Below are 25,629 nucleotides of genomic sequence, written 5' to 3' on the forward strand. Positions count from 1 at the left end.
TTCTTCTTCTTCTTCTTCTTCTTCTTCTTCTTCTTCTTCTTCTTCTTTTCTAGTTAGGAGGTGGGAGGGAGAGGTGCAGGTAGTAATAAAGTTCCCAAAAAAAGAAAAAAAAAGAAAATAAGAAGGTAATGAAGCATTTTAAAATACCTAGAAAAGAAGAGAAGGAAGACCAGAAGGGAACACAGACAAGCAGAGCAGCTTTGGAAGTTACATGTTGAATTGATTGTGTACCTAAAGGGAAAATCAAGCTGTATGTAATAAATTCAGTTTCCCATATAATCCTCTTTTCCTGTTTTACATTGTATATGGAAATGCTCATTTTATTTGGTGTTTGTTAAGTTCAGTATTTTTTTTTAATGAAAAAAAGATATATGATAATAAGACATCTCAGCATATGATGACCTGATCTCTGTGGGCTTGAGCACTCTGAAGTGCTACAGGAGCTCAGGGGAAGCAGGAATTGTGCCTCCAAGCTAGGGACTGTCAGGCAGTGCTTGAACCGAACCTTGGAGGATTTGGAAGATTTGGATAAGCTGAGAGGAGGCAGGAGGGGGCCCTATCAGGCAACGGGTAATGTAGTGAGCCAAAGGAATGTGGAAGGTCTGTGTAGGCGAGGGGAGATTGAGACGCCTGGGTATCTTACATCTGCCCCCTTTGCTCCACTTACAAAGATAATGCCCCTGTTTGGGCTCTCATCACTCCTTACCTGAGCAGCTGTGATCACCTTCTCTTTTCCCTCCCTATCTTCCCTCCAAGCCATCCTCTGCCCTACTACAACATGAGCCTCTTCCCAGGGCCTCCCTTTTGCCTTTGGAATAAAATTATAAATCCCTCAGCCTGGCCTTTCCCCATCTGACCCCTACCCCCACTTTTAGCCTAACTCCACATTATTCGCCTTTAGGCATTCTGCAGCCCAACCAAATTAGAACAAGATCTGTTCCCTATACTTGGAATTCGGCCTCCTGCTTCTCTTTATTCCCCAGTTTGTGCAATGTGATAGAGTAGATAGAAGGCTGGATTTGGATGCAGGAGACCTGGATTTAAATCCCATTTTAGACATACATGAGCCAGTCACTTCAGTTCTCAGCGTCGGTTTTCTTATCTGTAAAATGGGAAAAATAATAGTATAGTAAATATACTCTAACTATATATACTATAACATTATGTATAATATATACAGCATTATACACATAATATACTATATATACTATAATACCTTATAGGGCTGTTGTGTGGAAAACACTTTGTAAAACTTAACTTTATTAATGTAAGTTCTTATTATATTATATTCTCCTTGTAGAGTATAAGGTTCTTTAGGGCAAGGACTATTTCCTTCTTTGTCTTTGTGTCTCCAGCTCCAACAGGTTCTTTGCAAATAGTAGGTACCTAATATTGAATGAGTGAATAAAATACATTAATTAAATCCAGTCAATAGTCATTTTTTTTCAACAGTCATTTCTTAAGCACTTGCTATGTGTCAGGCAATGGTCCCTGCCCTCAACGAGCTTGTCTGAGATATAGACGGTAAATTGGAGGTAACAGCAGAGTGAAAGTGCTAGCAGTGAAGGGTGGGGATGGTGTAAGGGAAGTCTTGAAGGAAGCCATGGAAGCCAGGAATCAGAATTGAGAAGGGAGAGCATCCTAGGCATAGTGGGGGAGGTGGGGGTGTCAGTGAAAAAGCAAGGACTCTGGAGCTGAATGTTGGATTTGAGGAACACCAAGAGAGCCAATGTTGCTGGATCACAGAGTACATGGAGGAGTGAAAAGCTTGAGAAAGCTGGAAATGGGGGAAGGGGCCAAGTTGTGAAAGGCTTTTAGTTCCAAACAAAGAATTTTACATTTGATCCTGGGGGAAACAGAGAGCCATTGATGTCTGTTGAATGGGGGGGGCAGTATGTGTCACAGTCAGACTTGAACTTTAGGAAGATCACGTTGGCAGCCAAATAAAGGGTGGGCTGGAGTAGGGAGAGACCTGGGGAAGGGAGGCTGACCAGCAGGGTATTACAGTAGTCCAGGTGTGAGATGATGAGGGTCTGCACCAGGCAGGCACCTGCACCTTTGAGGAGAAGGCATGAAGTTATATTCTAATATAAGCATACAACACATTTGGCCAATGAGGAGTGTTTTAGGCAGGGAGGGCAAAGAGATGTGATTAGACTCATAAGACAATTGATTGACACATGCTTTCCAGGAGCAGTAGTGTTGTTTTGACTACTGCTCTTTGATTTCTCTTCTATTAAATGTCTCTTGAGTTGAATTGTCTGTATTGGAAGGTTGATATGGAAGAATAAGGTGAGGTAAGGCTGGGAAAGGTTGATCAGAGCCTAATCATGGAAGCCTTACGGGGCAGCTAGGTAATATAGTGGATAGAACGTCAGGCCTGAAGTCAGCAAGTCTGGAGTTCAAATCCAGCCACAGACACTAGCTGTGTGACCCTGGGCAAGTCTTCTCACCCCTCTTTGCTTCAATTTCCTTCTCTGTAAAATGAGCTGGAGAAGGGAATGGCGAACCCCTCTGTTATCTTTGCCAAGAAAACCCCAAAAAGGGACAAGAAGAGTCAGACATGACTGAAAATGACTAAACAACAAAACATGGAGGGCCTTGGATCCTAGTCTAAAGAGTTGAGCTTTTATCCTCAGATCATTGGGGAGCCATTAAAGATCTTTGAGATGCTCAGAACTGGGCAACAAGAAATTTAATAATTGAATCCTAAATTGTCAGAGCTGGAATGTACTTTGGAGAGTATTTAATCCAACCTCTTATTTCACCAAAGAAGAAATTGAGGCCCCCAAAGAAGGGAAAATATTGTCCAGGGTCACATAACACTTCTGTCAGAGAGAGGAAGAGATGGGGAACACATAATGAATCACGGAATTGAAGGTGCCTCAAAAGGTAGCTAATGTGACCAGTAATGTCCTGGTAAGTGTTTAACAAGAGGCTTGGGGAGGGGGGTAGGCGAATGTATTCAGGACACTCTTTTAAGTTTAATCTCTAGGTTTATTAATGTTTTCTCCATTGATTTCTTAAGTCTAGGTAGTCAATAAAACAACAAATCAAGTAGTGATTTGTAGTGTTTGCCAATTTCTGAGATGTAAATGTCCACACTGAAAATTTAATGACCAGCTTTTTCAAGCTGTGATGAGTTAGCTCCATTAAACCACTGAATGTGACCCAAACCTGATTCAAAAGCTCTCTATCATATCCCCAAGCAAATAATCATTCAGTATTCCCTTGAAGACTGAGGAGAGGGAACCATTATCTCTGAGGAGACATCCCATCCTACTTCTGGAGAGCTCTCATTGTGAAGAGTTTCTGAGTGAACCCCAAAACGTCAGGATTAGAAAGGGTGGAGAATTTCTGAGAATCCCTTCGGGAATTCCTGACGTTTCTGGAATTCACTCAGGATGTATTAGGAATTCTTCACAATGAGAGCTACTTGGAGTAGGGTGGATGCCTTGGGAGGTAATGGATTCTCTCTTACTACAGGTGTTCAAGGTTGGCTGATGTCTGGTCATTTTACATATGGGGAACCTGAGGCCTAAAGAGAAGCAGTGAATTTGCCCAAGGTCACACAATTGGTCACTCAACAAGCATTTATTAAACGCCTGCTATGAGCCAGGCACTATGCATATTTTCTGATATGGTTCTTGGATGGTGGAGGACATGAGTGGGGGGGGGGTCTTTGGCAGGCCCTGATCTTCTGAAAGCAACTCTCCCCATGGGCTCTGAGAAGACAGTTGGGAGAGTTTTCCACAGATAAAATTTAGCAGCTCTGGCATCCTTCCACTGACCTCAGATAACTTCACTCTGAGTACCCCCTGCCCATTTATTCCTGTATCCTCTCTCATCCTTTTTTCCCTTTTTTCCTCCGAATTAAAAAAAAATGGACTGAAGAGAAACTGTGACAGCCCTGAATGTGTTTTGGGGGGGTCTGGGGGCAATAGAAGTGTCTGAGCAGCTCCAAGAGGGATTGGAGTTGCTATTAGCCCTTTATCAATGAGCTTTATTGTTGAGAATTCACTGGGAAATGAACAAATCTGTGGTGCAAAAGCGGTCAGATCGCCTTCAGAATGGCTTCCTGCCCGTGGACCTGCTCGTCCCCAGCCACACAAATAGACTAGAAAATAAAGACATGTATATGTACATACATACGTGCATACATACATACATATACACTAAGCACCTAACTATACCAGTTACTGTGCTAAGCCCTGGGAATGCAATGACAAAAAAAAGTACAGTTCTTGCCCCCAAGGCACAAACATTGACTCTCGCAGATGCACACACTGATATGCATGCACTGTCAGAAACACAGAAGCATGTGCATGAATACATGCCCATAGAGACATGCACAGTCCTTTACATATAGACATATGCATAGATGGTTAGAACAGTATTCAGACTGACACTTACCAGCACAAATTCAGATACATACTCATGTAAATAGACACTGACACATTGTCACACACATGTGAATACAGACTGACCAACACATTGACGTGTATGGATTAGTAGATGCAGAAACAAATACAGACCCAGACACACACTGACACACCCATGCTGATATATTCATGTGCACAGATGATCGTGTGGATGTACACAGATTTGGGCACCCAGAAACAGACATAGATATACACAGACACACATAATTATACATGCAAATGCATGATGTGTATACTTTATGATCCAAGAGAGAATATCCACCCACTCACAGTCTGGCCGGCCTATCAGGGAGAATGTCTTAATTCAGAGCTTAAAATACAGTGACATTAATTAAAGCAAAAAAAACCTACATCTATTGAACTTATATTTGTGTGTGTGTGTACACACACACACACACACACACACACATTTTTTTTTAATTGGGGGAAGGGTGTGGACTTGTGATTTCATCCATCTAGGACACTCCTAATCTCAAAAATTCTTTCCAGATTAATGTCTACTATAATTTATAGTAGACTGTTTCCTGGAGCTCTGATAATTTAAATGAATTGTCCAAAATCACACAGCTAGTATGTATTAAAGGCAAGATTTGAACCCTGGTTTTCTTGACTCTAAGATGAATTTATTTTCCACTACACTGGGCAGTGCGGTGGATAGAGTGTTGGGCCTGCAGTCCGGAAGACCTGATTCAAATCCAGCTTCAGATACTTAATAGCTGTGTGATCCCTGGGCCAGTCACTTAATCTCTGTCAATCTCAATTTCCTCTTCTGTATGATGGGGATAGTAATAGCAACAACCATGCAGGATTGTTGTGAGGGTAAAATAAGGTAACATTTGTAAATTTGTAAAGTGCTTTGCAAATCTTAAAGCACTATGTAAATGGTAGCTATTAGCAGTATTATGCTCTGGGGTATCTAGAATTAAAATATGATTTAATTTTCTAAAAATCTCTCTTTTCCTTCTTAAAAAAATCTGATGAGACTGTTTCCAGGCTTGCACAGGGATGCTTCTGCCCAGTTAAAGAGGGTGAGATACTGTTACCTGGAACACAGTATTTTCATCCTATTAGACCTGGTTGACTCTTCTCTCAAATCTAAACATTACCCTCAGGTCTTTACTTGGTGGGGATACTTAAGGAATGCCCATAAGCACACATCAGCTTTGCTCTTGGGTTGGGGAGACCTTTCATAATCTTCATACTCCATGTTTCTAGTGTCTCTAGATGAGGATTCTGGCAGGCCTTGCAGATACCAGAGGTGTGAGGTGAGGAAGATTCACGTCCCCACTAGACAGTGAGGGTCTCACTATTAAACTCCATGGCCACTAATGACTTTGACTTTCTAATGACCCGTGTTTGGCCAAGACTTTTCTTTTATAATATCTCCTTTTCAGTGCCTCATTCTGAGACAAGGCAGGGATCATTAGCAGAGCAGGCTTTGTGATGGTGGTGGTGAAAACCAGGGTGTTTGAGAAAGGTGGCAATGTGTGGAGGGTGGACTTTTTGAAACTGATGATAATGATGGTGGCCAGCGTGAAGATATTGATGGGCATAACTATAATAATGATAATGGCAATATTGGTGATGTAGGGCAAAGATGGTGATTGAGGAGGTAGTGATGGAGATAATGGTGATAGGGCCCTATTCCCTTAGATTTGAGATCATCCCATCATGAGGTCTAAGTCTTCTTTCCTTCACTTCAGTGCCCTTGAAAAAGCTCTTTATCATTCACATACTTGCTGTATCCTGTGGTCTGGGACATGTCAGAGGCTGACAAATAAAGCCTGTTTGGAAAAACATAAATAGAGGGAGGTTACCTTCATGACCTTCATATTTAGACAAAATCCGAACCTCAGTTTTCAGTACTGTTCATTGAGATTTTATCAGCCAAGTGCTGTGTGCCCACCTCTGTGCTTGGGGTTGTGGATAGAAGAAAGGAATCTGTAGCCTGCTCCAGCTCCCAGAGCCATCACTAAGAGCTGAGGCAAACTCCATGTGCTCAGGGAGCCACTTCTCTGGTGAATGAGATGCTTCTTTGTGGATAGCACGGCCAGTCCTGAAATCCTGTCACAGGAGAGTGGGCTCTGAGTTGCTTCTGCAGTAGGGAGGCAGCCAGGTTGTGTGGTGCTGAATATGGAGGTGGGAAGACTTGAGTTCCAGTCCTCCTCTAGGCACTAGGTATGTGATGCTGGGCAAGTCACTTAACCTCTCACAGCCTCAGTTTCCTTGTCTGTAAATAGCACCCATACCACTGGGTATTTTGGAGGATCAAGTGAGATTATATATAAAGCTGTTCCCAAACCTTAAATTGCTACATAAATGCTATTAAGTATTATTTAAGGAGAGGTGGAGCCATGATGACCCACACGTGCTCTCTCCCACTGGTCTCTCCTGTAACCAATGGTGTATGGGTATATTAGAGTTTACTTTGGTGCCAGGACTAGGGCCTAGTCCAGGGGTGGCCTTGAGGCCACATGTGGTCCCCACCCCTGGACTAGTCTGTGAATGGGCCTAGGACTCATTGTGTAGCCACAGAAGAGGCAACATGGTGTAACTGATGGATCACGGGAGCACCTGGGTACAAAACCCACCTCTGATGCTTATATGGTGTGTGACCCTAGGTAAGTCAGTTAACCCCTCTCAGCCCAAGGTTTGTCTTCGGTAAATGAAAGAGTTGGACCAGATGGTCTCTGGGATTCCTTCCAGTTCTAAGTCTATGATCCTTTGAATAAATAGAGGCAGTGGGGTGTAGCAGAGAGGGCCCTGGTTTGTGAATTAGAAGACCTGGGTTTCAGTCCTCACTCTAAGGCTTACTAGTTGTATGGCCCTTTCTGAACCTGTTTCCTCACCTGTAAAGTGAAGGTGTTAGACTAAACCATTTTAGTTAGAGAGGGCCTAACCATTTTCTCATCCAACGAGATTCTTGTCCATATTCTCCCATGGATCCTCCATAGATCCACCCAATGGTCTAGACACCTTCCTGTATGGTTTTTCTGTCTTGTGGGCACTGGTGCAGAATGTGGGATGGCCATCTGCTATCTTTCACTCTCCTTCTACAGCCAGCCCTGCCCTATGGCCAATCATAACATGTCCTGTGCTTCTTGCCCTTAGGGCATCATTGATTGATCCTATGATTTCTAAAATGAGAAGAAGAATTATCTTACTAGTTATGTAAGGATGAGTTTGTTGTAAACTTCAAAATGCTATAGAAAAGTGGCTTATCATAACCAATTTTCTGTGTGACTACTAATTGGCCTTTGTTGTTCAGTTGTTTCAGTCATGTCTGACTCTTTGGGACCTCTTTGGGGTTTTCTTGGCAAAGATATTGAAATAGTTTGCCATTTCCCCTTTCCAGTGTCCCCAATCTTACAGTTGAGGAAACTGAGGCAAACAGAGGTTAAGTGACTTGTCCAGAGTCACACAGTTAGTAAGTGTCTGAGGTTGGATTTGAACTCAGAAAGAAAAGTCTTCCTGACTCCTCTGTGCCACCTAGCTGCCCTGCCTGATTGACCTACATAAGACGTAAAATATGGCCCTTCATCCCCCACTCCCATCACTGCCTTGAGCCTCATTATTCATCTGTTCCAGCCCCTGAACTGAGTGGAATCCCATTTTTAAGTCTCGATTTTGCCTTCTCCTGTCTCTACCTGGCCCCACCTCAAGGGCAGGAGAAAAGAGAAAAAGTCAGGCAGACTCCCCCCCTTTCCCCACTCCCAGGCTTCTGAACTGATTTACTTGTCCCTTGGCTTTTGTTCTATGGCTGTTTCAGGCCTTGCTGCCTGTAATTGCTTTGGGGCTTTGCCGGATGAATTTCTACTTTAAATCTTGCTGAGTCCCAGCAGTGAGTGATGGGGGAAGGACACGTTGGAGATGCTCACCTGCAGAGACTGCAGGGAGAACACGGCTTCCTCTTCCAGCCTGTTCCCATATCACCCTCACCACCCCAGACCAGTGTAGCTTTTTCCACGGCTCACTGGGTTAGGTCTTGTCTTCTCTGTCCTTGGTCCCCAGGCTTAGTTCTGCCACTGATTCCCTACCTGACCTTGGAACAGTCTCTGAATCTCTGTGAACTTCAGTGCACCCCTCTCTCGCCTGGGAAGCAGGAATGGATTGGTGCTGGGTCATTGCAGCCTCGTTTGATGCTGTCTGTGGTGAGCTCAACATTCCCACCATTCAGTCAACTCAACAAATATCTGTTGGTGAACTGTTCTCTTGTGGTGCCCTGTGCCAGGTATTGGGGGAGATACAAAGATGGATAAGATTCACAGCTCATATTTAGATGGAGTTTTAAAGTTTGCAAAATGCCTTCTTCACAACACCCCTGGGAGGTAGGTAAGGCAAGTATCAGAATATTTCACCCCATTTTACAGATAAAGAACCTGAGGCTCACACAGGAAAAAGTGATATGTCAAAAGTTACACACCTTGCAAGCATTGAAGTTGGAACTTGAAACATAGGTCTTGTCATTGTAAATGGCTCTGTCTGTTGAACTCCTATATTGAGAGAAAATTGCATGTGAGTTGGGCTTTGAGGAATGGGTAGTTTCAACAACTGAAAGTGATTGGGAGGGTTTTTCTGGATCCACAGAAAAACATAAACAGAGGCCTGGTAACAGGAAAGGCCAGGGTATATAAATGGTGGGGTGGCTATAGTCTAAAACTGAACTGAAGGATTTGGAACAGACTGGAAGTCCTCGAATGCCAGTTTGGACATTATCACTACTAAGGATTTATTTAGGTAACCAAGCCTGCAATGCTGTTTCAATCCAGTCCTTGTGAACATGTCAGAGTGATCAGGGAAGGTGGCAGAAGTAGTTGGCACCTATACTCAGGTTCATTTATCATATTAATCCTCCCAGGGAAGAATCAGTCAAGCTCAATTGATTCCTAATCTTTCCTCTCCAGGGATAGTGGTGGACAGGGCGTCAGTGACTTCTACAATTACAGAGTAATCACACAGCTAGGAGAATCCTCTAAGCTACACTTTTCCAGGCTCATGTCAGAATCCTCTGAACCCTAACTTTGCAGTCCCGTATTCAAAAATAAATGCTTACCCAAGAGAATAGTCCAGGGCTTAGAAGGTGGTCTCAAGGACACAGCTGTCATTGAGGTTATGATAGTCATAACCACACAGCCCTTTGGTGTTCCATGAGCCCAAAACCTCAGTCAGCATGCAGGGTAGCATAGCACAAAACATTTCCTCAGGGATATTTACAGTACAGTTTAGCGTAATCATAAACATACAGGGAAAGCCACACAAAGCACCTAATATCTCCCCACCCCCTACCTCAGGTACCCTGTTCAGCAATGACAAGGTCTTACCTGGTGCACTTCCACTGGCAGCCCTACAGGCCAATAAAGACCCATTTGGAGAACGTAATTCCAATTCATTATGCATTTATTAAATACTTACTATGTGCAGGTCACTGAGCCTAGCCACTGTGTGACATAAAGACAAAAATGGAACAATCCCTGCTCTCAGAAAGCTTCTAATTTACCGGGAATATAGATGTGTATATATGTATATGTATATATACATATATATATATATACATATATATATATATATATATATGAATGCAAAGTACATGCAAAGTTATGCAAAGTAATTTGAAGAAGGAGAGAGCCCCGAGAGCTGCTGGGATCAGGATAGGTTAGGTGTAGGAGTCTGCTCCTGAGCTGTGCTTTGAAGGAAGCTCAGGATTGTAAGAGGCAGTCAGGAGGAGGGAGTGGATTCCAAACACAGGGGACCACTCTTGCAGAGACACCGAGGAGAAGGATGAAATGTCACATACAGCTCAAAGGAGAGTGCATGAAGAGACAAAATAGTAAATAAAAATGGAAGAGTAGATGGAAGCCAGATTGTAGTGGGCTTTAAATGCTACGCTGAGTACCTTGTATTTTATTGTTGAGACAATAGGGAATCACGAGAGACTTTTGGTTGGGAAGAGTACATGTGTCAGCTCTGTGTTTTAGGAATAATTAGCAGCTCTGTGGAGGATGGATTGGAGAGGGGAGAGCAGAGGCCTCTCACCTTTTCTGTGTCTTGATCCCCTTTGGTAGTCCAGTGAAGTCTTAGCAACCCCTTCTCAAAGTTATGTTTTTAAATAATCAAAGGAAATGCTGGATTTCTGTTAGAAGTTAGTAAAGATAAAGATGTGTTTTTTCCTCATCTAAGTTCACAGAACTATCTAAAATCTATCCATGGACCCCTTGGGAGTCTGTGGACTCCAGATTAAAATCTCCTGGAGCAGAGGCAGAGGAACTGGTGAGTTTTTGCAATAATCCAGATCAGAGTTCTATGAGTTCTAATGATGTTCTATACTATTATAGAGGCTTGTGTGAGCACAAAGAGGGGAGTGGATATGAGAGCTGCAAGTGTAGAATTGATAGGATTTGGCAAGGGCGTGAAGGAGGGGGAAGAGGAGGTAGGATGAATCTCCATGTTGTGAACCAGGGGGGTGCCCTCAATAGAAATGGGGAAGTATGAAGGAAGAGCAGGCTTTGGGGGAGCCATGTTAAATGTGTTGAACCTGACATCTCCAGGTAGAGATATCCAGGAGGAGAAGGTGGCTGTGGGAGCGGAGAAGTCAAGTAGAATAAGAACCAAGAGAAGTCCATTGTATTTCACAATTAAGAGATTAACCTTGAAAAGAACAGTTTCAGTCAAGTGTTAGGGTCAGAAGCCAGATTGTACAAGTAATAAAGTACTACAGAAATGGGAGCTACTTTTTACTTTGGCTCAATTGAATCTATAATAATAATGATAACTCCCAATTTTGTAGTGCCTTAAGGTTCATAGATTCATAGATTCTTATAGCTGGAAAGGACCTCCGAGTGCAGAAGAGAAAGAAGATGAGAAAATGGAGGCCACAGGTGTGGGAATTTGACTGTCAAAGACTAAAGGGGTGACAAGGCATGTCATCGTGACACTGGTGAAAAGGTCAAGTGAAGGTTTTGTAGGTGGGGAGATCCACAGGGGGTCAGCTCTACCTGTTTTTATTTGCTGAAGGCATCCTCTGAGTGGAAGAGAAATCTGTCCCTTCCTTAGGGATGTTTGGCGTTAGCTGCTGCCTTCCAGCCCATCCAGCCCCTCGGGCTTGGCTGTTCTTCCTCCCTAACTGTCCCAATCCTTTGTCACTCTCATGTGCCACTTCATCCCCAGAGCAGAGCTGTGTGACTGGTTCACTACCACCCAGATAAACCTTATACTTTCCTGCCTTAATGTTCTTGCTAAATGAAGTTTCCTCATCCTAGACTCCCCTGAATCCTTTTCTTTATCTAGGCATTTAATAATAATCTGTTGAGATCCAGCTCAGGTCCCATTTCTTCCTTCCCTCAGTACCCCAGGGTTTAGACTCTGGAAGTATCTTTTTGCTTTATGTTTATATCTAGTAATTGTCTTTTGGCAGCTTGGTGGCACAGTGGATAGAGTGCTGGGCTTGGAATCAGGAGGACCTGAGTTCAAATCTGGATTCAGACACTTCCTAGCTGTGTGACCCTGGACAAGTCCCTTAACCCTGTTTGCCTCAGCTTTCTCATCTGTAAAATGAGCTGGAGAAAGAAATGGCAAACCACTTCAGTATCTTTGCCAAGAAAACTCCAAAAATGGGGTCACAAAGAGTGGGACGGGACTGAAATGACTGAACAACAACAAATCTCAGAGGGGATGTCTTGCTTGCTGTGCTTCACTGTTAACTGCTGGAGGCAATGGGAGCCCAAAGAATTAGGCAGGGTCATAAGGTCAGTAGTAATGAGAGCTTTGGTATCTTCTTTGGCCTTTCATGCCCCCTCTGCTGTGTTTGGTTGGAGAGCATTAAATCCCAGCAGTTGGAGGTCATGGGACCCTGAGAAGATGAGAGAGAGGGGTGAGAAGACAGTAAAAGATCTCACAAATGGGGTTGGGGTCTATAGAGTGTTGTTCTGCTAGGGCTAGGCTGAGTACTGACCTTCATTGCTGCTCAGCATGGCTCATTCCTTTCATATCATGTCAGCAGTTCCATCTCTAGCCTGCCAGTCCCAATCCCTTCCAGAGACATCCTGGTGATGGATGCAAAGAGGTTGCTTCCCAGAGGCCCTTAGACTTGGCCAAACTTAGGATCCCTCTCCCCCATCCAGCTTAGGCAGGGAAGAGTCCTTAAACCCACTTATCTGACCCAGCTCATCAAATTATAGATTCTTACAGCTGAAAAAGACCTTTCATAATATCTAGGCTATAGCATATCAGAGCTAGGCTGACATAAAAGTAAATGGCAGAGTTGGAGAGAACCTTAGAATTTATCTAATCCCACCCTTTCATTTTACAGATGGGGAGATTGAGGCTCAGATAAGAAAAGGTATTTGCTAAGGCTCTCACAGGGAGTTTCTGGTAGAGCCAAGGATTCATACCCAATCAGAAGTTTTCTAACTTTTAGTCCAGGCTTTTTCTCCCCTATCATATTTCACCTTAAAAACCATGTTGCTGTTACTGTGAAGAGGGGATGTCCTCTGGACTTAGCTAGAATTCCAGTGTGACTTGGCTACCCTCTTGCTGCATCATTTAAGCACCACTCTAATCAATCAATCAACAGTTATGATGTGCCAGTCCCTATCCTAAGCACTGGGGATACAAGTACAAAGGATGAAATAATCACAAGGAGTTTACATTCTAATGAGGGAGACAATAAGTACATAAAAATAAATGCAGCATAAAGGTAATAAATAACACCCAAAGTAATTCAATACAAAGTAGTTTGGGAGTGAGGGCACTCGAAATTAGCTTGGGGGTTGGGGATCAGGAAAAGCTTAATGAAGAAGATGGTGCCTGACCTTCATCTGAGAGGAGGAAAGGCACTGTGTGAGGCAGAGATAATGAGGGGGTGCATTCCAGCCAGGGGAGACAACAAGCAAAGGTGCATGGGAGGGAGACGGGGTATCATCATTGAGAGGAAGGCCAGTTTGGTAGGATCCCGGAGTAAAGGAAGAGGAGTATCCAGAGAAGCTAAAAAGGTAGGTAGGGGCTAGGTGGTGTTGGGGTAGGGGTTTGAAAGCTAAACTTCTACCACCATAGGCACACAGGAAACCTTTTCCCCTCTTCATTACCCCTGCCAGCGTCAGACACTGGTAGCTGCTTAGGTCTTCATCCACATCCTCCATCCCTGTTCTCAACACCCACAGCTCTGCCCCACCTCTTCCTTACTCATACCTATCCCAAAATATAAAAAATCCACATCCTGATGACTCCCATAGTCAGGATGTACCTGCTGGGAAATTCATCATTTAGGTTCACCTCTGTGATGAGATATTGAAGTATGATATCCTATTCACTTATGTGCAGACCTTTCCACCTTTGCTGATGGGAATCAAGAGCCCTGAGTTCTAGTCTTGGGCTCCTTTAAAAACATACTTGAACCCGTCCTTTGCCTTCTCTAGGTCTGTTTCTGCCAGATAGGGGAAGTAACCCTGGCTTGCTTAAGACTCGGAGTCCTGGCTCTGACTTATTTGTGTGACCCTGGACAAATCTTCCTCTCTCTAGCACTCCATTCCCTTTGTAAAATGAAGTTATTGGAGGGGCAGCTAGGTGGCGCAGTGGATAGAGCACTGGCCCTGAAGTCAGGAGGACCTGAATTCAAATCCGGCCTCAGACCAAACACTTCATACTCACTAGCTGTGTGACCCTAGGCAAGTCACTTAACCCCAATTGCCAAAAAAAAAAAAAAAAAGAGTTGGACTAGGTGGTATTTAAGGTCTCTTCCAGTTCAAATATTTTATGTTCTGTGTACCAAGTCTGGAGTCTAGAGACATAGACTGGTGTCTTGACTCTGATGAGGCAGCTAGATGTCTCAGTTGGTAGAACTGTGGGCCTGGAGTCAGGAAGTTGTTTTTTACTTGTTTTTCAGTCGTATCTGACTATTCTTGACCCTGTATGGGGTTTTCTTGGCAAGGATACTGGAATGGTTTTCCATTTCCTTCTCCAGCTCATTTTATAGGTGAGGAACCGAGGCAAACAGGGTTAAATGACTTGCCCAGGGTCACATCGCTCATAAGTGTCTGAGGCCAAATTTGAACTCAGGAAGATGAGTCTTCCTGACTCCAGATCTGGTGCTCTATCCACTGTGTATTGCTTAGCTACACCAGAATCAGGAAGACCTGAGTTCAAATTGGCCTCAGTTACTCACTAGCTCTGTAACCTTGGGCAAATCACTTTAAGCTGTTTGCCTAATCCACTGGAGAAGAAAATGGCAAACCACTCCAGTATCTTTGCCAAGAAAACCCCATGTGGGGTTACAAAGAGTTGTACACGACTGAATGACTAAATAACAACCTGGCTCTGCCATTATCTGTGTGACCTTGGAAAGTCACAAAATCTCTGAATGAGTTTTGAACGAATGGTGAATTTGCCTTCCCATCTATAAAATGATGATAATAACCCATATCTGACTTATCTCAACGGGTGGTTGTCAGGAAAGTACTTTTTCTTAATCTAAAAGGGCTAGAGAAATGTCAGCTATAATGATGTTGGCATGGTGGTCATCATGATGCAATCCCGAGGCTTCTTCTGATTCTGACATTCTGCATTCGTTGTTCCAAGGCCCCCCCTTCTCCCCAGCTCTCAACAGTCTGTGTCCTAAAGTACCCATCCAGCACGGAAGTCAGGAGTTCTGTGTTCTAAACCTCAGCAGACGTGATAGCCTATGTTTTGATGTACTTATAGTTCTGACAATTTATGTTTTTGGTTAAAAATTCCCTTACAGTTTTGACATTCTGTTCTAAGATCCTTTCCAGCCCTAACATTTTATATCATGTTCTAAAATCCTTTCAAGATCTTTTATCCTATAACCTGTGTTCTAATGTCTAAAATTTTATATTTTATTTTCTAGATTCCCTTCCAGATCTGACCACTTTTCTGTTTCCTAAAGTCTCTTCCAGCTCTCTTATATTCTAAGACTCCTTCCAGTTGATACTCTATTTTCTTTATTCTAAGATTTCTCATAGGTCTATCATTTACAGTGTTTTTAGTATCATTTAGCTTGGGTATTCTGTGTTCTTTGTTCTAAAGTCAGCTTTGGCCCAGCCAAAGTTATGTGTCCTTGGCTGCAAAGACCCCTCCAGCTTAGACATTCTATGTTCTAAGTCCCTTCCATTACTGATGTTCTAAGTTATAGTCTATATTTTAAGCCTGTTCTGATGTTGACATTCTGTGTTCCATGGTCTGTGTTTTAAGACTCTTCCAACACTGATATTCCGTGTTCTATTCAAAAATCATTTACTGCTCTGTTCCATAATCCAATGGACCCTTTCACTTATTCCTCCAGTCCACAAAGCAGTGAATGTTTGTGGAGATCCCTGACTGTCAGAACCGTCAGCTCAGAACGAGACCCTAAACCACACTCTGATCCCCATCTCCCTTCTCGGCAGCAGCAGCAGCAGCAGCAGAGTTCCAGAACCCCGTTTGCAGACCTGGCTGATGAGAAGATCTTTAATGGGGGTGACAGTATATGGCAGAGCCAGGATCAGGCCCTGCTCCCAGAGATTGCTGATGAGGACCTGGACACCCTCAGGCATCAGGAGGAAGCTGGTCAGCAGAGCGAGGTGAGCCAGGTTCCTAGCCCTTCTGAATAAGTGCAGGGGAGATGCCCCCATCCTGGGGGCCACCAAGCCATTGTCCCAGGATGTCTTGGTTCAGGTCCTGTCTCTGTCACTGGCTTTTTGAGAAGCTGGAGTAAGTCACATCTGCTCTGTACCTCAATTTTTCTCTTGGTTGTAAATCAGCCCTGAGTATTTTGCTTGTTGGAATATCATCAACTCATGCTGAAATGAGGCATCTTTTGAGGATGAAGTCTTCTTTTGTGGGTACATATAATAATACACTAGGATGGGGCTCTGTCTATCATGTTTGGGGAGAGAAAGGGCATACCATAAGTCAAAGAGACCATTAGCTAACACTCACATAGACAGAGGAATAGGCAGTGGTACTACTCCAGGTCAGTTAAAATTGGATAATTTTTTTAAAATTTCAATCTAACCTCTGAGCTAAAACAAGGATGTGAGAAGTGACACCTGATACAAATATCAACAAGTTTTGCTTTGGGAAGGAAGGTGGATGACACTGTGGCCTGGGGCCAGGGAAGGAAGAGCTATAAGAGGTGTATGGCCATCTTTGTCTCCTCCATAGCACCAAAGTCAGGTCCTTGCATTTATGGGTGACTAAGAAATGTTTATAAAGGTCTGGACCACTAGATACTTTGAAAGGTTTCAGAGGCTTGGTAGCCTCCTCCTCCCCCTCCCTCAAGTTATTATTATTATTATTATTATTATAATGTTTCTTTTACATGTCTGTCCCATTGAATAGTGCTAAGCCTGGAATCAGGAAGAGCTGAGTTCAAATGTGACCTGAGACACTAACTGTGTGATCCTGGGCAAGTCAGTTAGTATCTATTTGCCTCAGTTTCTTCATCTGTAAAATGGGGATGATAATAGCACCTACCTCCTAGGTTGTTGTGAGGATCAAATGAGATAATAATTGTAAAACACTTAGCACAGTGCGTGGCACCTAGTAAGTGATTTTTATGTGTGTATATATGTATGTGTATGTACACATAATGTGTATATGTGTACACCCATGTATATATGTATATATGTACACATACATATATAATTATGGTGATGATGATGATGATGATGAAGATGATGATGTATGATTACTTGTACCCTGTGAACTGAACTGGTTGGAAGATTGGATTTCCCAGAATATAGACCATACCACTGAAATGAAATGACACCTAAAGTAAAAGAGTGTGTGTGTGTGTGTGTGTGTGTGTGAATGTAGGTGTGTATAAGCATACCATGTTGGATCCCTTACTGGTACAAATGGTAGCCCCTTCAGGCTTTTTTTGGCGCAGGCTTTATCCAACTTTACCTCAGCCATAGAAGATCTACACAACACATTACAGTCCTTCTCAATTCTCTCAATATCTCAGCCTGAAGTATTCAGGCTGGCCATCTATTGTGTACCTTTGCTCTCTCATTACATATCCTTCACACATATGTGTGTACATATATATATGTATATATATGTATATACACACACACATATATACACATATATATGTATATATGCATACATATATATGTACATGAAGAGACAGAGAGGGAAGGAGAGAGAAAGAGACAGAGAGAGAGAAACAAAGAAAGAGAAAGACAATGACAGCAAGATGGAGTTAGTGTATATCTATGTAGTACATATATAGTTATATATTCACTTATATACCTATTGGTAAAGAGAACAAGAGAGACTGAAAAAAATAGCCCCCCTTTATCTGTGTCTAATAGCACATTATAGTTTGCATAGTGCTTTCTTCACATCTCTTGGGAGGTAATATGTGCCTGTGTTAATATCCCAGTTTTACAAATGAGAAAACTGAGGCTGAAGAAGGTTCTTTACCCAAGATCACAAAGCAGGTGTATGGCAGAGCAACAAATTTAAACTTAGGGTTATGACTTTGTTGGCACTGGTTCTGGGGAAGAGAAAGGCAGATTTGGGGAGCGAACAGCCAAAAGTTAATAAAATTATGTCTGAGAATGAGATCTGAAAATGTGATGAAAATCTAGGAATGGTAAACTCTTGGCCAGAGGTGGAGTGACCTAACAAGGGATGTTGAATAAGTCTTTCCTCCATCTTTAACAAATCTAATGAACAGGGCTTTAAACAAAAGAAGTAGGAGGAAGGAAAAAACTTTTGTGTGTGTGTATGTGTGTGTATGTGTGTGTGTGTATACATTCCAAGTTAGAGACTATAGAGAATAGTTACACAACAAGAACAATAACAGGAGAGATATTCAGAAATTCATAGGAGATAAAATTTAAAAATGGAACCAGTCAGAAAACCAATGGTCAACAATCTCTCTATGCATATGCATGAAGTATTGGTAATAAGGAAAGTAAATAAAGTATAGATCATAATGCAAGGAGGAAAATTTGACATCACACATAATCACTGAAATTTAGTTTGATGGACGCATGGCTGGAAAATGACTTTGGGAATGGAGTTGCTTTGTATACTAAGGAGATATGCTCCTATGAGAAAATCAAGGAAGCTTCAGATTAACAGATCACACAAAGAATGGAGGGATCCAAACACACTGTAAGACAATGAGGAGCCAAAAAGATCTTGACAAGCAAAAACATTGATAAGGCAGAATTGGATAAGGTGAAATTAAATAAGGATGAATGTAAAGTCTTACACTTTTATTAAAGAAAAATCATCCTCACAGGTACAATATGTGATTAGACAGAAGACTCAGATTTGCTTGTCTGAAAAAGATCTTGGGATTTTAGTGGATTGAAATTTCATTCAATTCAATTCAGTAAACATTTATTAAGTGCCTACTACGTGCGAGGCACTGTGTCAGGAATATCCATGGTAGCCAGATAAGCTGGTGTGGTCTTGGGCTGCATTAAGACAGGTATGGCTTCCATGAGTAAGGTGATAGGCCATCAGAACTCTGCCCTCATCCAACCATATCTGTACTATTATGTTCAGTTCTTGGTGTCATACTTTAGGACTCTGATTAACTAGAGAATGTCTGAGTAGGATGGGAAAGGCCCTAAGAGCATGTCATATGAGAATCAGTTGAGAGAAATGGCTCTTAAACCTAAAGAAGATAAGATTCATGGTAGAGATGATGATTGTGCTCTAATATTTGGAGGACTATCATGTGAAAAAAGGAGATTAGTCTTGTTTTCTTTGACCCCAGAGGACTGATCCAAGAGTGGTGGCTGGACGTTTCTAAGATTTTTAGGCTTGATTTCAGGAAAAAATTCACTGCTGCTTGTGCTAATTTTGGCCTGAAATTTCAATCCGCTAAAATCCCAAGATCTTTTTCAGACAAGCAAATCTGAGCTTTCTGTCTAATCACAACTTTCCCCATATTGTACCTCTGAGGTTGATTTTTTTAATCTAAGTGTAAGACTTTACATTTATCCTTATTGAATTTCACCTTATCCAATACAACCTCATCAATGTTTTTGCTTGTCAAGAAAACAGAGGTTTTCCACCAGCCAGCACTGTATCATCCATACATGAAACCATTGGTTACAGCAAATGGAAAAATGTTGGATAAGTTCACTTGCCTTGGCAATATGCTTTACAGGGATGTATACATAGATGACGAAGTTGATGCACTCATTGCCAGAGCTATCTCAGTGTTTGGGAGGCTCAGAAGGAAAGTGTGGGAGAGAAGTTGTATTAGACTGCCTACCAAGCTGAAGGTCTACGGAGCCATTCTGCTGACCTCATTGTTGTATGCCTGTGAAACCTAGATAGTATACCAGTTCCATGCCAGAAAATTGAATTGCTTCTATTTGAATTGCCTTAGGAAGATTCTGAAGATCACCTGGCAAGATAAGGTACCAGACACTGAGGTTCTTTCTTGAGCTGAACTGTCAGACATTCAAACTCTACTGTAGAGACCACAACTCTGATGTCCTGGTGATGTAGCCTGAATGCCAAATGTATGGCTACCTACAGGACTATTTTATGGAGAACTCACACAAGGCAAGTGGAGGTTAGTAGAAGCAATACAAGGACACTCTCAAGGTCTCTTTGAAGACCTTCAGTATTAATTGTGAGGCATGGGACACACTGGCACAGGGCCACCCAGCATGGTATGCTTGCATCAAAGAGGATGTGGTCTGTGAGCAAGGCAGAATTGCAGTAGCTCAAAAGAAATGTGAGATGCACAAATCTAGAAACATCTCTTCTCCAAATGTTCAAATGGGTTATTTGTGCCTGACCTGTGGTAGAGCTTTCTGAGGTTGTATTGGTCTGATCAGCCACAGTCTAACACACCGTACCTTGACCCCAACGTCGTGACATCATTGAGTATTAAGGACAAACAACAATTATGTGGCAGGCTCTGTGCTGAATGTTGTACAGTTGATCTTCACAACAACCCTGGGAAGTAGGTGCTATTTTTAAATTTTTTTTTAAATTTTTATTTTTAGGCAGTTGGGGTTAAGTGACTTGCCCAGGGTCACACGGCTAGTAAGTGTCAAGTGTTTGATCTGAGGCTGGATTTGAACTCAGGTCCTCCTGACTTCAGGGCCAGCACTCTATCCACTGTACCACCTAGCTGCCCCAGTAGGTGCTATTATGGTACCCAATTTATAGTTGAGAAAACTTAGGCAGACAGAGGTGAAAGGGCATACCAGGGTCACACAGCTAGGAAGTATCTGCAGCTGGATTTGAACTCAGGTCTTCCTGACTCCAAGTCTGGTGCTCTGTTCTTTGTGCTCCAGGAGGTGTTAGCTTCTCTTTGGAAACCTTAGGAGACAATTCTTTTGAGTATGGGTTGGCTGCTATGGTTCCTTCTGGCTCTTAAATTTTGTTGTTCTGAGAACATTTGAATGAAGATCCGTGGAGGAAGAAACAGAAGTGATGCTGTCTTTGGAGTATACAAATGACCACCTGGACAAAAGGAGGAAGTACATAAAGGGTTTGGGAAACATCTCAAGTCTAACACAGGGACGTAATATCCTAGTCGTGGAGAGCTTCGCTTATTTGGACATTTGCTAGAGTTCTTTCTGCCAAAAGGAGAGTAGCTGATACTTTCTTGGTTTGGCTTCATGATAATTTCATCCTTCAAGAGATAGAGAGTCCAACAAGAGAAATTGCTTTTCTGGGCCTAATTTTCACCTTAGCTTCAAAATACTCCATTGAATCTAGGTTTCAGTGATATGGCTGTATATTCCCTCTAATGGTACAGACCACAAGCCATCCCTGCCTGACCATTCTAAACTACTCTTGTCCATATCTTCCAAAATGCACACCACAGGAAGGAATCAAGCATTTATTAAGCACCTACTGTGTGGCCAGGCACTGTGCTAAGCACTTTACAAATATGATCACATTTGGTCCTCAAACCATCCCTGGGAAGTGGGTATATTATCCCATTTTACAGTTGAGAAAGCTGAGGCAAACAGAGGTTGACTTGCCCATAGCTAGAAAATGTCTGAGGTTAGATTTGATCTCAGGCCTTCCTGACTCTGGGCCCAGTGCTTTATCCATTTTGCTACCTAGCTGTCCAAGGTGAGACCTACTCCAATGTGTTGGAGACCATCCTCACTTTCTCCTAATGTGATGAAAATACCAGTGGAATACACAGCTTTCTACCAGTTATCTCTAGCCTTTTATCTTTCATATGTTCTCTTAGTTTATTTTTGTTTGGTTAGTTTTTAATAAGGTCTCAGGTTTTTGTTTTTGTTTTTATCTTTCCAGTGTCTAAAGTAATTTATCATCCTTCATATATTTCATAAATCTGTCCCTCAACACCTTCACAATTTTAGCCCCTTTAGCACAAGTTGTCTCTAATGTAGACTTGGTTTAATCCAATTGTTTTCTCATCTTCCTTCTCTTAAGTGCTATTTCCACCTGCCCTCTAAGCACATCTGGGTCTATGATGTTCCAGTCCAACTATGGTAGTAGCTCCATTGTCCTTTCTGATAAAAAGTTTATTTTAAAAATAGTTGCAGATTTTTAATATTTTGCTTCCTTTTGTTGTTTCCCTTCCATCTTCAACTATAAATGGCCTCATAGTGACTTTGCTTAGTTGGGATTTTTGCCATGCTTTTTAAAAAATGATTTTACTTTTTATCACTCTTTCTGTTTTTAAGGTGATACTGCTCATAATCTTCCGTTGTCTTCCATTAGATTTCACAAATCAGTTTACAAATGAATTTATATTCTAAACTGGTCTTTCCCTGGCTGCTGTGTCTCTTCACTTGGCAAGTAAGTCAGAATGTTTCCTAAATAAGGTTGTTTTTAGGTGCTTTATATGTCAGTTGATATATATCAGTTAAACTTCTGTGTGAAATTACTGTGGTCTGTGTCTAAGTCCCTTCTTCCATTCCTATCCATTTTTTGTCATGAATACCTTGTTTAAATAGGTCATTATGGAGTTTCTTTAATTGAATGTCATGTCTTTTTTTCTCATTTTTATTCTTTCTCCTAGAGGTGTTCTTGTTTTGTCCTGTGTGATTTGACTGTTCACAGACAGCTAGTTCAGGATTAACTCCAGCTTCAGTAATGAGTTGTTTCCTAGCTATTAAAGTATCATCAATTTCATTTTTTCATGACATTATTTAGTACCCAATTCTTTTCAGTTCTTCTCTCAAGAAAACATTAAGGAAATATCAACAGTCTACAAGTCTTTAACCTCTCAAATTTCTGATTTATGATTCATGATTTCTAATATATTTCTCAGCACCTTTACCTATTCTTGTTTTTGTATTGAGATCACTGAGCATCAAAGTATAAGTTGCCTTAATGTGAAGGATCTTACTGAGTTCTTCATAGATATTCTCTGTCTCTGTCTTCTACAACAGATATTGTTGCATAATACAGTTACTTTCATTTGGTAAATACCTGCCAGGAGACATACAAGTGGACCAAAGTACCATGAAGTAACGTTTCTTGTTGCTTCTAAGTGCACAGTAATACCCATTCCTTTAATTACCACTGAGCCATTCATGATTCCATGTAGTTTCAGCTTCCTTCTCTCTTTTGATTTTGTTTATACCAAAATTGATATGATTCAGTTTCTCTAGGAGCATATCTATTCTTTGATCACTGAATAAGGATGTCACATACCAATAAATAAGTTAGAATTTACATGAAATCTAAAGATTCCATGATTCTTGGAGCCCTCTGGACCCATTTCTACCACTCTGCCACCATCAGACACAAAGGTAAAGTGGTTCCACCCATGCCTGAAAGATTTTTTTAAAAAAATTTTCTTTGTTTCATGAGTTGTTATAGCCAAAGAATTCATCAACAAATGGCCAGCCTACTGGTGATAAATCTTTCCAATATGGCAGAATTTGTCGGAGCCTGTGCTTTGCTGGCATATCTTTCAAGAATTTAGGGACCCCTCCATGCCATGATGAGGCTTCAGAGTAAGACTTTGTGGAGGATCCCTACCTACAAGGAAGAGAAGGTTCCTGATGTAGAAGTAATTTGAACCTTGAGGGGAAGAGGGGAAGTGACTACTCTATCTTAGAACTTGTGTTATAGGAGAAGACAATCGACCATGGTATTTTAAGCATCCTAGATTTGGAAAAGGCTTATTTTAAAGGGTACAAAGAAAGGATGAATATGATCCTTCGCCTGCATTTCTATAGAAGAAGAGACGCTGTGAAAAGTGAAATTCAAAGACATGAAGAGAAATAATTTCCATGAGGAAGAATAAGGAGAGTTGTCCAAAGAGCCCAAAGTGTATGCATAGGGAATGCTTGACTAACTTTTATTTTTAAAATATTTGTACAAAATATAGAAACAAAAATAGATAAAGGAGGATGAATACAAAAGCATACATTTTCCTGTAAGAATGCCAGTAAAAGCTGAAACTGGTGAGGAAATTGAAAGACAACAGAAAAGGGGGTTTAAAAACAACATATGGGAGAAGAGGAGGTGCAGTGGATAGAATGCCCAGGCCTGGAGTCAGGAAAACCTAAATTCAAATCCGACCTCAGACATTTACTAGCTGTGTGACCTTCAGCATGTACCTGTGTTTGCCTCAGTTTCCTCATCTGTGAAGTGGGGATAATAATAGCACCTACCTCCCAGGGTTGTTATGAAGAGCAAATTAAATTATAATAGTAAAGCACTTAGCACTTTGCCTGGCACATAAAAGATTCTCTATAAGTGTTAGCTATTGTTGCTACTGTTGTTGTTATTAAAAGAATGCTAGAAGCACTATTTGTGGTCAGTGGGATGATAACAAATAACACAAGGAAAGAGATGGCCATAATAACAGGTAGTGCAGTAACTCAAGTTTATTTTGTGTCTGTTTTCTCTAAGGAGAATGATCTTTAGACTAGAAATACCCTCAGATGCTCAAAAATATCTGCAGTCTCTTCCATTTGGAAGTCCTCCCTAGTGATGCAGAGTCCAACCCATCCTTGTCTGCCCAACCTTGGTGACTCTTGTCTGGGTCCTCACATCAGTTTTCCACCAGGGTCCACCCAACATGATGATGACCTTCCTCACTCCCTCCTGACACAATGAGGGTCCTAGTGGTGCACTCTGTCCACCTACCCCTGCTGCATGAAGAGCCCCTCTTCTCTTCAATCACACATTTCCTAGATGACACTGTTTGCTTGTTCTTTTTGAAAATCCTCGTTGTTTGCATATGTTCTTGCCTGCTTATGCCCCCAAACACATATTTGTCCATCGCCCTAGGGGTGATGTTCATTTGGAAATAGTGGAAGAAAGTAGGTCCTGGGAAGTTGAAGGTCAAGATAAGTAAGGGGATAGGAAGAGTCTGGGGGCCTCTTATGAGATGAAGTCCCTGTCTATATGACAAAATTTTCAAGCAATGGAAGGAGGAGATAGGAGGTCTGTGCTCATCCTATGAGAGCCTGTCCCAGGGCCTTGGTACCTTTTGTTAAAAGTCATATAATGGGTTAAGAGCGGGGGCATCCAGATGGTAGGAGGGGGTCAAAGCACTTAACAGTCAGGAAGAACAGCCTACTCATGCTTAGAGCCTGGATTTTAAATACTAAATAAGATGCAGTACAATTTAGTTCAAGAAACATTTATTAAGTACCCCATACCCTCATGGAGCTTACAGTATGGTACAGGGGTAAGAAACAGATGCATGTACATGTGTGCGCACTTACCTATCCTCTATCTCTATCATCTCTCTGTCTATCTGTCTGTCTGTCTGTCAATATATCTATTTAGGCCTGAAGTCAAGAAGGCCTGAGTTTGAATGTAACCTCAGATACTTACTATCTGTGCGACCTTGGGCAAGTCACTTAACCTCTGTTGGCCTCAGTTTCCTTAACTAAAAAATGGAAATAATACCTCAAAGTGGTGTTGTGAAGATCAAATAAGATAATATTTGCAAAATGCTTAGTATGGTGCCTGGAATATAGTAGGTACTATATAAATGCTTATTCCTTTCCCTTCCTCCCCCTCTCTCTCCTTCCCTCCCTCCTTCCCTTCCTTCCTTCCCTCCTCCCTTCCTTCCTTCCTCCCTTGCTTCTTTCCTTCCTCCCTCCCTCCCTCCCTTCCTTCTTTCCTTCCTTCCTTCCTTCCTTCCTTCCTTCTTTCCTTCCTTCCTTCTTTCCTTCCTCCCTCCCTTCCTTCCTTCCTCCCTTCCTTCCTTCCTTCCTTCCTTCCTTCCTTCCTTCCTTCCTTCCTTCCT

General features: G+C 42.0%; 1 protein-coding gene across 5 annotated transcripts in view; it reads left to right on the forward strand.

Moving 5' to 3' along the window:
- The window catches only part of TSNARE1 (t-SNARE domain containing 1), a 310,170-nt gene that overhangs the window by 183,111 nt on the left and 101,430 nt on the right, over nt 1-25,629 (forward strand). For 4 of the 5 annotated variants that reach the window (XM_027845008.1, XM_027845038.1, XM_027845016.1 and 1 more), the window contains one exon: nt 15,839-16,012. In XM_027845008.1, the coding sequence (XP_027700809.1) occupies nt 15,839-16,012 (174 nt within the window). The remainder of the gene's footprint in view (nt 1-15,838; nt 16,013-25,629) is intronic. The other variant, XM_027845026.1, reaches the window with a different exon arrangement.

The sequence above is a fragment of the Vombatus ursinus genome, unplaced genomic scaffold (genome assembly GCF_900497805.2).
Source record: "Vombatus ursinus unplaced genomic scaffold, bare-nosed wombat genome assembly UNPS02005236.1, whole genome shotgun sequence".
Lineage (NCBI taxonomy): Eukaryota > Metazoa > Chordata > Mammalia > Diprotodontia > Vombatidae > Vombatus > Vombatus ursinus.